Raw genomic sequence first — 12,073 nt, 5'->3', positions numbered from 1 at the left:
AAAAAAAATTCACCAACATACCCCCATGAAACTGGGTTAAAGTCATCAACTTTGACTGTTAAAAAAGACATCTCATAAAAATCTTGTTTAATTTTTCTAAAAAAAAATCCCATGAACCCTTTCCAATGTGCGGGATAAAATTTAAAACTTTAAGAGTCCGAGCAACAAAAACAGCTAAAGGGTAAGTTTTTGACCCCACACCACAACAACCAATCTATAAGGGGGATTCAAGTGGTCTTTGTGGACCTTAGGAGTATTAAACAAAGCAGGAATCCAAAGGTTTTTTTGAATACAAAAAAAAAATTGTAGGTGTCTAGAGATGTAATACCTTGCATAAGGGAATCCTCCAGAAATCAGTTTTCTTGTATGCAATACAAATTTCATTTTTGGACATCATAATGTATTTGTTGGTATCCTGTAAAATATGAAATGTCTTGCTAACATATGCCATCTTGTCCACCAGTACTGTACCTCCTACCTTGTCATCTTTCATCACCCTAATGTGATTGTTGGCTCATAGGGGATTTAAAACATTCCTTTCCTACTTTAATTCCAGTACCATCATTTCTTGGTTTTGTGAAATTCGTAAAAAATGTCTTTTGCAAATCTTTTTAAAAGTAGCCACTGCTGGATTCAGGGCTAGATTATAGGTACTTTTCTCCCTACACTTATTTTCCTTAACCGTGCTGTCTTTGCAGTGCTGTGAAACTGTACAGAAAGATTCACTTTTCAAGTAAACAGCTTGAGTTCCAAAATTAAATTGGAGATGTCCACAAAACTGTTGGGGATGAATTTAAAACCTTTTACTAAACAGAGAAAAGTGTTCAGTAGCGATGTTCATCCGTGTAATTAAATATGTTGAAGCCTTCATGGCATAGCACCTTCCCATTATCTGTTTTAATTTCTACTTGTGTGTCTGGTCATATATCTGGCTCAGAGTGTATCCTCTGCTTTTTAAATTGTGTTAGGTCTTCAAAACTGTCTGCTGGATTTTCCCCTTCCCTCTCCCCTTGCCTTTATTTTTTTTCATCTCCCTTACTGAATTCGATAAAAGGGGGAAAATCCTGAAAAAGGTTACCTTGGTGTTCATTGGGTATTTTTCTCTGGTCTATCGGGTAGAAGTGATAGGGGTGGGAAATCCATTCCCTTTATTAATGTCTAACTCAGGGTGGGGCATGACTGGGAAACCTATTCATAATTTAGTTCATATGATACATTGAATTTATCCCTGTTACTCGCAGAATTACCAAAATGTACTCTCGCCATTATTATGATGAACATTCTTTGGATAAGAGTAAGCGATGTCCAGTTCAACCAAATAAACTTCCTGTTTCTTAATATTAAGCTTAGGTCATAACACTTCCACCTCAAAGGTACTAATTAGTTGTGTTAAATTTTCCTGCACTGTAGTCCCTTCAACCATTTGACTGCAGAATGGTGAAAATAAAGTACACCAACTGGGAGATACTTCTGTACGTCAAGGAAACTGTCAGCAGGGGAACACTGCCATATTCCAAATGTCATCTGTAATCCAAAGAAAACAGTGTGTTTGTGCAGCCAAAATTCAAAGCCAAGAAAAGTTAAAAGCTTGTGTAGCGCACCAAACTTGGGCATACCTGTATACTGTATACTTAGTATGATATCCAAAATTCAAAAATCAGTTAGTAAAAAAATTGGAAACCTTGTATATTTAATACAAAAAACAAGCTCAGTTCGACAGTTAAGTACAGTCATCCTTTACACTTCATAGGACTTCATCAAAACCCAGCGCAACATTCATTTTGTTTAAAAGTTAAATACATCATGTGCTGACAACCATCCAATATAAACAAAGCAACATTAGCACTCTAATTATCCTAAAAGTAAATTGATATATATATATATATATATATATATATATATATATATAAAATACATACACAGTTTAGCCACTGTTATTTTAAGAGCTGGTGGTGGTTAAATGTGTTCATTAAGCCCAGGAAAAACAGAGGCATTAAACTTAAGTTGCCATATGAGCGCTTTGTATTCTAAGTTTCCCAATTACCTTCCTCTCATTCTGTGGTATTACTTCAATGTTTTACAGGATGCCAACAAACTTACCCCTTTTTTTTCCTGTTTTTGTTGACCGGACCCTTATAACATTTTTGAATTTTATCCCCCACATTGTGAAGATTCATAGAATTTTTTTTTAAAATTAAACAAGATTTTTATGGGATGTCTTCTTTAGCAGTCTATGTTGTTGACCAGCATACCCCTTGAAGCTGGATTATAATTTTTTTTACTTACCATTAAAACGGATCTAGACAACAAATTAATAAAATTCTTACTATATGTTACAGAAACTATTCTTAACTTTTTTACTTTGAAGGAGAATACTTTAGACAGGTACAGGGGGTGGCATACCGACAAATTTATTAAATATACTAACAACAGTATAGTTTTTTTTTAAATTCACCTATCAACATAGTTTAGATCACATTAATTTGAATGAAACTGGTATGACGAATAGACGCGTTGGTGAATTTGAGTCAACAATCTACAGAAATACAATTTTTTCCAACACTTGTTTACATTTAAAAGTTGCCACCACTGTAAAAAGAATGTGTTTAAAGGACCACTAGTAAGAGCAGCTAGAATGTGTTCCAAGTTTGAATTATTTCAAAATGAACTATACAAGCTAACTGATCTCTTTGGAAAGATGTTACCCTTGTAATTAACTTCAAAATATAAGAGATGAAATTTTAAAAGGTTGAGGAACAAAGTACCAACTCTTACTAGGTCTAGAGAATGAGATTGGAACTGATTTTGCATTGAAAAAGGGAGATAGTGGAACTAACTTTTTTGTTATTAAATTTAACTGTTACATCAAACAGATTCATGAAATTTTGGAAGACAGTTGCAATATTTTTAAAAATAGATTTTGATATATTCAAACTAGTGTGTGAAAGACCACTATTTACTTAAAAAAATGGGAGAAATTTTAAAGGATTATTTGAAAAAGATGACAAATTGTAGAAATATTTTCTGCCTTCTGACACAATGCTGCAGAGCTTGTAGACTGTGTTCATACGTGCTGGAAGGAAACTATTAATTTAACTGCACCTCACTTTGATAATGTTTCTAGCCAAAGGAAACTGTGGTACTAAAGGATTAGTTAACATGCACTACTTATACAACTGCAATGTATTTACATGGGTAAAACCGAAAGGCATCTTTGTAAGAGAATCTACAAACACAGTTAAGACATTCTTAAGAAAAACACCAACAGTTCCCTTTTTAAAGGCACTTTGACGTGTAACAACTTTGTTTAAATTTGGTATTTTGCTAATAATACCACAGATTGGGAGGAGGGGATAATTTTGAAACTTAGAATACAGAGTGCAACTAAAGTTTGATGCCTCTATTTTTCCTGGGCTTAATGAACACATTTCAGTAATACCAGCTATTAAAATAACGGCAGCTAAATTGTAAAAAAAAAAAAAAATTTAGTATTAAAATGTTTTCATTTAACATTTTATTCATTAGTTTGCAACTATTTGTTTTATAGGTTCATAGGTTCATAGGTTCATACTAGGCTATCTGCCCAAGGGCATTTATAAGCCTATAGTATTTATATATATGCTTCGCCACCCCCTTTAGTTAAAATAAAAACTATGCCTATCTTTTTGCTGTGTCTGTCAAGCAGCAGTGTAATCCCTGGGGTATGGGGTATATCTCCCATCCATTCCCCAAGATTCCTCTTGAACTGAACAAGACAAGACCCTCTGCCTTGCTCACATTTGTTCCGGGATCAGCATAGCATCTGAGTCTCTGTCTCTCTAGGTGATGAATCTGTCCTCTCCTATTTATAACGTGTCCCTTATGTAAAGTCTCCGCCCTCTCCTTGTGAGGGATTTAGATTTTGAGGTGAAGCATATTCATCAATTCATCAAATCTGGGTTTGATTTGGCATTATATGTCAGGTCAGGCACAGGTCACCTCTGAGCTGACTGAGACTGAGTGATTTTCTTGGGTTTCTTTCAGTCGGGCATATTTTGACATATTTTTTTTTTGGTTTTGAGGAACTTTTTTTTTGGGGCAGCTTGCAGGTCAGCAGGTGTCTGGTCAGGATACATTCGGCATTGGGCTCAATACTAGGTCATATAAGTGATGAGTACAGGAGGGGACGGACTCTGACCTCTCCCTAGATGTGAATCAAGTCATGATATGAGGTGTTTTTGATATATTTTTTAGCTACAACTACTTTAACAACATGAGTGTCAAACTCAATCAACACTGTGTCAACCTGGGTTTCTGTGCTCAGTGGATTGTTTTCTGTGCTCCCTAGGTTATATTTGTATTTTAGCCAAGGTAGCCTTGTTTTTCCCAAAGGGTATGCTTCTTGGTTTTTTTTTGCATTGGCCAGCCATGGCTCTTTCTGTGAGGTTATCCCATCTGATGTGGAGACCTTCTGAGGATATCTGTGTCAGATGTTTTTCGTCTATCTGCTCTATGTCAGCTGTAACCTCTTGTGTTCAGAAAGTAGATGCCGAAAGTGAATGTGTAGAAGAGACTTAAGTGTTTTTACTTGTGCAAGTCTCTTTAACAGTTAACATTAAATCATTGTACTTTTCGGATTACTAGAGTGTTCATGTTGCTTTGTATTAGATGGTTGTGAGCACATGATTAAATTTAACTTTTATTTAAACTAAAATCACTCTGGGTTGTGATGAAGTCCTATGAACTGTAAAGGACGAAAGCTCTTAACCTGTTTTTGTTAAAGGTTCACGGTTTTCCAATTTTTTTATCAGCTGGTTTTTGAATTGTGCATATACGAAGAAGTACATGGTATGCAGGTATGCCTAAGTTTGCTGCTGTGTTAGCTTTTGCCTTTTCTTGGGTTAAAACAAAAATCCCACATTATACATGACATTTTTAAACAGTTATTTGAATAATCTATATTTCCAACTTGCAATTACATGCATACACTAATGCTGGAAGGTTTGTCTTGTTTGTAGTTGCTGCTGCTTACCTCTATTTAACTCATTGTTAAATTTGCAAAGACTTTTGACTTCAATAAAAAACTTAAACAGTTTTAAAACTCTCGTTTAACTTGCAGTAAACACCTGACTGTTTACACTTTCAAAAAAAGTTATTCCTTCAAATAGGAGGAGTTGCCTCAAATAGATGGCTGCATCCACAGACCTTGCTTATTCTAAAGTTGGGATTAACCATGCTAAAGTGCATATTAGAGCCAGTGTACTCACTTAGACATATTGCTATCTTGCTTCATCTGTATTCCCCTCCCAGACGTGGAAAAGCGTGCATGCTTTCAGTTAAGTTCAGCTGTTTAGCCTTAAGAAAACGTGTACTGGTTACTCTTGAATACATTTTTGACTGTTATATTTCATGTCTTAAAGTACTAAGACTGCTAAGTAGGAAGCTATGTAACTAATCATGTTCCACAGTTTCAAACTTCATGTATTTTAGTGAGCTGCTTGCTTGCCATTTTCCCTTTAAAAGTTGTATTGTATTTTGTGGAGTTCAGTCAGAACAGAGTCCATTCATGATTAATTTCTGGCATTTGCAGACCCCTTTTCACAAACTAATAGCATTTGTTAATAGAAAAAGAAAACTGCTTATAACTTTGCAAATGCAGGAAAGAACCCTTGTATGTTAACATACTGGTCAAACCTTTCAGGATTACTTGCATACACCTTTTTGTTCCTTACAGATGCTAGTGGAAAAATAAATAGTAACTATTAATGTATGAAATGACTATAAGTTTTCATACTTTCATTATTATTTCTCCCTTTTTCTAGCCTATCTGCGTAAAGCAACTTTTCTACAACTTAAACCTAGTACAGCAGTGTTAGTATTCACCTCTTTAAAAAACGGAAAGTTTATATATATTTTTTTAATTATTTGTGTTTGATCAGTTTGCTTTTGCATCTCCAGAAGTCCATAGTCACAACACTGTTTATTTTAACTTGCTTATTTCCAGTCTTATCTTGTTACAGTGCAAAGACCAGGTACATTAACAATTAAATACTTTTTAAATATCACTAGCATATCCAGCAGTCATTGACAAAACTACTGCACCTCGCATTTAAAATATCTGTCCGCATACCGTACAGAGCTGCTTTGCAATTTAACCTGCAATTTACACGATGAGATTTTTATACAAATATCAACACATACAGAAAGTGTTTTACTTAGTTATAAATTCTTTTCAGTATCATTGTAAACATTAAAGACATAAAGTGAGGTTAGTTCTCCCACCTGTTAAACACTGTCTACAAATTTCTGTTTTATGTTCTGCCATCTCTTCTTGAAAAATAACATTTCATGTTTCTAAACATCAGAGGAGGTTTGATGCTTTACAGTTCTCACATTTATTCACTAATTTCACATTGTTCATCTTCCTGATTGCCATGACCTTCCAACATCTGATTTTTCTAGTCAGCTCCTGAGATTTTTTTCTGTCACTGTTATTTTCCTTTAGAGCAGTGGCATAGTATCTTTCTTTGGTCTTTGTTTTCAGAAGACTACTTGAGATACTAAGAGTCTTCCACAGTTTGCTGGTTAAACTATTTTCTCCTTAACCCATTCTGTGTCCAGAAATATCTTTGTTCCTCCAGAGAAAATATATTCTGAAAATAAGCTGGTATGGCAACTTGAGTCTGACTTCTGCTTAACAGCATCTCCTGATTGCCAGGATAAACTTGCTTCTCCTGCTTGGTGTACAGTGAATAACAATTTCTCCTCAAATGGTCTGGTGTCCTCAATTTTTTTTTTTTAATTTTCCCTTCCTCCACTCTTGTCGGGGGGTGTCTCTGTCTCTCTCGTTATGATTGGACATTTACTAACTCATGTCATGACTGGTTTGTTGTAGTCAGATTGGAGCATACATATAACTGTTGAGTACCAGTCCAGTTGCTTATTTGTACAATCTGAAGTAGTTGACTTCATTGGATCTTCAACCTTTGTATGGTCTCTATTAGCTGTGCCGTTCTCATCCAGTACAACTCTCCCTAGTGTGCAGGGACACTCTTCGGTGGTGGATTCATTCCCAGACATAGTCAGGGGACGTCCCTTTCTCCCATCCTTTCCCAAGACCACTGTGACCACAGTTGCTATCCAGACAGACAACATGTCAGTGGTCTGGTACAGAGGAGGATAAGCATAAAGAAGACTGGGAGGCCAAGCATGAATCAAAGCATCTCTCGGGGCTTCCTCGAAATGCTGCATCTCACATTGGAAGGAGATGTGAATAGATCGCAGCAAGGACGACCCCACTTTAGAAAGATTTGTTCAGTCACTGAAGGATTCAGAGACTACTTGTAAGGCATCAGGATAGATCTGTTGAGCCTGTCTGCTAGAATGTTGGACTGTTACGGAATGTATGCTGCCACCAGAAAACAGCCGGTGGAGATCGCCCATTCCCACACACTCATAGATTCACGACAAAGGGGGTAAGATCTGCCCCCTCCCCCCGTTTGTTGATGTACCAGACCACTTGACATGTCTGTATGGATAGCAACCATCCCTAGATGAAGATGGGCATGAAGGGCCTGCAACTCAAGAAGCACCACCTTCATCTCCAGGACATTGATATGCTAACTGGTCTCGGATAGGGACCATATGCCTCGAACTGTCCTTCCCAAGCAATGCCAACCCCCAGCTGGGAGGCATCCATGGTCACAGTGGTCTTGGGACAGGATGGGAGAAAGGAACGTCCCCTGACTATGTTCGGGGAATGAATCCACCACCGAAGAGTCCCTACACACACGGGAGATTTGTACAGGATGAGACAGCAGAGCTAATAGAGACCACACACAGGTTGAAGACAAATGAAGTACAACTACTCAGATGGAACGTTATGGTGAGTACATAACTTCTTTTTTCATGAAAGCATTGCAGTCTACCCTTAGTTTCTCTCGTATAGCAAAACAGTCGTATTCTGAGTGCTCTAAGTGCACTATTTTTGAAACCGTTCTTGAAGCCTTATGTTCAGTCAGCCTTTCCTTCTTTTCAGCCTCTAATGCCTGCAGATTTATCAGCTCATCTGAGTAAGAATTTGAAGTTATTCAGTTTTTTTCTATTTTTTCTATTTTTTTTTCAAATATTTGTTATTTGACTTTATTTAATTGGCCTGCTTTTTGCTGAGTAGCTGCAAGTTTCTTCCTAGATGGAGATTTTTTTTTTTTTTTTTTTTTTTGGTTTTACGGTAGATCCTCTTGCTTACTCCAGTTTTTTGGTGGCATACAAGCAGTGCCACCAATAACTGAAGTGTACCCAGACGGTTAACCTTCATTGGCTTTAACAGTTTCTCAGTTTTCACACTGTGAGAGCTCTAATCAACCTGCTACTCAATGTGCAGCCATTTTGGAAGCCCCCCAGAATTGTTCTAGAATTTCTTAATCTATTATTAGAACTCATGCTTTCTGCAGAAATTGATTGTTTTTTCTTGGAAAGTATTTTCTTAGTTTCATTGAATTTCATCCAAAAGGATTTCTGAGCTGTTAATCTTTTGGTACAAGGAATCCTTTCTTACTACTTGGTAGTGATAAGTTTTTTTTTTAATTGCAGTAACATAAAGACGAATGTTTTCTGATCTGCCCCTGTGATGCAGATGGATAAAGCGTCAACACTGATGAAGTGTGTTTAATTGTCAATGTCGGTGTTGTAGGGGATGGGCTAAGGAGGATGTGTGAGCAGCTGTTCGGCTTCACCATTCTAGAGGTTGGGGATAGTTTAGCACTAATCTTGAGCGCTATCCAAGGTGTAGCGTTGGGCATTTCACTGGTAATGTTCAAGCCTACAGCTAGGAGTGTGAGTAGCACTAGCAGCTTGTTAAAGCATGTGTGTGGAGGCATATGTGCCTCCAGTGGCTAGGCAGTGTTAGTGAATCTGAAAAGAGCTGCTATGGGGAATAGTAGGGACTTTGTTCCATGGACCCATTGGATCCAGCAGAATGGCCTGATCCCTGCTGTCCCAACTCCTACTTCTCAGGGGAATGAATAAACTGATCAGACTGTATAGCCAGGGAACAAATGGACCTTTAGCCTCTCTCGGCATGTGAGGAATGAATAGATCAGTGGTTGAAGCAAGGTGAGGCAAAAAAGTACTAGAAATGTTTTCTGGTTTGTTGTCAAACTTTCCACCTGCCCTGTTATTTGAGATCAAAGCTGGGGATTTTCTTCTGAATACCTGTGATATTAGATAAGATATTACTTGGGCTGTGGACACAACTTGTATACAGTATGTCAGACAAAACAGCATTCGGTGCCCTTTGCTCAGAGTGGCAAGGGAGGGTTGGTATGGAGCAGGTCATGTCCGTTTTTGTTATGGGAAGGAAAATTTACTGAAACCGAATCCGAACTCCATTCAGGGTATATTAACCTTATGTTTCATAAGATGCCCGTTAAGGCACCAGTGAGGCTACACCTTGGATTACTTGTTCATAGATTTACTATGCTTTACACCATAGATGTCTGGCCTAAGGTTGACACAGGCTTTGACTGTAATTTTCCAAAGCCTTCCAGGGTAGTCCATTTTTTTTCTTTATTACTGTCACTGTTTGGTACTGATTTAGACAGTTTTAAGAACTGCTGGTTAAGAAGTCCAGTACATGACCGATTATGAAAGCAGTTAACAGTAAGTCTCTGTCTAACAGAATGTTTTATCCAACAGTTTTGACATACTATCTGCTTTCTCTGAGGAAGACAACTGATGTGTTTTTTGTGGCCTGACACCTCTCATCAGGCTGCTTCCTTTTGTCCCTGCAGAATAAAACTAATGAGAAGCTGGTGAAGGATTTCTGTAGTGTCTTATGTTAAGTTCAGCATCTGTCATCACTGCAGTTATTCACTTTATGGATGAACGTCAAAGGCAGTAACCTGAAGGGTTTCCCTTGTGAGAAGAGGTGCTCAGAGAAGTGAGGAATGGATGGTCCAGATACTCTCTTGAAGTTCTAGAAAGATTCAGGTGCCTGTGTAATAGCCTTATTATCTATGCAATTTCTTAAACACCACTGAAGCTTTGCTGTACTTGCCTGTCTTGAAAAAATTAACTTTTCATATGGGATATGACCATTCAACAAAAAAGTAAAGTGAATAGACTGTACTGTAGCTGTTGAGGTTATTTTTGTAAAACAAATAGACTAAATACTGTTTTATTTCATTAAGCTATTAAAGCTGCCTTAGAAGAAGCTGTTACAAATACTGCTCGTGTAACACTGCAGGCAATAACTGCACAAGATGGAGCTGTCCAAGCCATTAATGCCCATGCAGACAAATTGAAAGGTGCTATGGATGAGAGTGAGGTATGGTTTCCAGAGCAATGTTTGCACTCTGTAGATTATTATGAAGCTCATATTGTAAATTGTGTTTTGTTGTTGTTTTTGTGCTTAAAGAAAATGTTTGGGTAACATTATGTAACTTGAATTATTCATCCCTGCAAGGAACACATGGACTCATCACATATGGGTTTATCTGCTGGTTAGATAGCAGATTATCTGGCTAAATTTCCTGAGGTTTGGGGTGTCCCAGTGGAATGCCAGCCTTCCTTTGCTGCAGATGTTAATAGGATGCATTGTATAAAACAGAGAGATGTTCATTTAATGTTCGTTTTTTTTGTACAGCCCTTTCTTTCAGATCTGTTTTTTAGCACCACCCTTGGCCATTACAGTGGGTAAAATAGGTAAACAGGCTAAGAGCATTCTGTACTAATTTTCTACATCTCACAGTATTGTGATCGACATGATGCAGTTGATATTTTGAAGATCCTTCTGAGACCAGTGCCATCCCTGCCACAAGTGTGCTTGTGGCTGATGGATTCCACTGAAGGTGTGTCATCTTCTCTGTGTTGTCTAACTTGGTCCTTCATAGAAAGTATTGGAGTTTAAGCTGTACTTTTCATAAGAAAACTCCTCTATGCAAAGCATAGTGGCAGCTTCCTAGAACACAAAAAACCAGCTCTCAGCCTTGGTGCAAGGACTACTACCACCTCTCTGAATCAAGGAGAGAGTGCATCTCAACCACATGTAGCTAGAGACTTCTGGTGACTGAAAGTTGGATAAAAAATTGATTGTGAAGGCTTCCACAGAGCCCCATCAGACTTGGGAAAGCTTGAGGACATCTGTTCAGTTGAGAAGATCCTCAGGCTAGATAGCACCCTTTTTATACATATGTCTGCTGATGCTGTTTGGAGGCTAATAGTATGATACAGTAAATAACTCAATATGTGTAAGCCTCTCAAGATTTTAGTAGTGTGTCACAGCCAGAGAGACCATTGCCCAGGCATTTGCAGTTGGTAAGCAAGCTTCCTGCATAACAAGAAACTTTTCTCCTTCATCAAATTTGTGGTCTTGGCAAATAAACTTTCTCTTTAGAGTCTGAAGTCAAAATATACCAGACTTCCTCATTTGTGTCAGGTAGTGCCTATAGTAATTATGCAACCAGTTTATTGTACATTCTTTATTTTTTTATATTTTTCCCTAACAGATTTGTTGGCATTTTAATAGGGATGCGTACACTTTTTAAATCCGCTGTGTAATATGTATATATGCACATTATATATATATATATATATATATATATATATATATATATATATATAAAATAATGGGGCCGTAGTTCCCGTGGTCCGTGGTGGTTCCCCCTTTGTGGAGTGGGATAACCGTCGCTGTGCCCCATTCAGTGGGCACAAAGCCTGAGGCGAGACCATGACTGAACATGGTGCTTAGGTGGGGTGCCAGTTCATTCTGTAGTTCGTGTAGAACGCAGCCTGGGATTCCACTGAAGGTCCCGTGGATGCTGTGTTCTTTGCTTTGGAGAGTGTGGTTTCTGCCTGTGCAGCTGTGATTACAGGAACTGTGCATTCTTCCGGTATAGAGATGGGCACTTTAGGGGGTGAGAGGGGGGTAAAGTTAGCACTGAACCTATCTGCCAGGATGTTGGCAATATCAGTTGGTTCTGTATATTTAGTGCCATTGTGCTGTAAATCAGAACAGATCTGAGTGTTGCCATTGAGATTCTTGACATAGCTATAGAATACTTTGTGGCTGTCTTTAGAATCAGTGGCAATTTTG

General features: G+C 37.8%; 1 protein-coding gene across 1 annotated transcript in view; it reads left to right on the top strand.

The window, feature by feature from the left end:
* Window positions 1-12,073, top strand: part of IMMT (inner membrane mitochondrial protein) — a 1,103,717-nt gene that overhangs the window by 388,031 nt on the left and 703,613 nt on the right. Inside the window, exon 7 of the mRNA XM_044062331.1 lies at window positions 10,170-10,306. Coding sequence (XP_043918266.1) covers window positions 10,170-10,306 — 137 coding nt within the window. The remainder of the gene's footprint in view (window positions 1-10,169; window positions 10,307-12,073) is intronic.

The sequence above is a fragment of the Protopterus annectens genome, chromosome 2.part1 (assembly GCF_019279795.1).
Source record: "Protopterus annectens isolate FY-2018-M chromosome 2.part1, PAN1.0, whole genome shotgun sequence".
NCBI lineage: Eukaryota > Metazoa > Chordata > Ceratodontiformes > Protopteridae > Protopterus > Protopterus annectens.
This window is presented reverse-complemented; position numbering and strand designations above follow the sequence as displayed.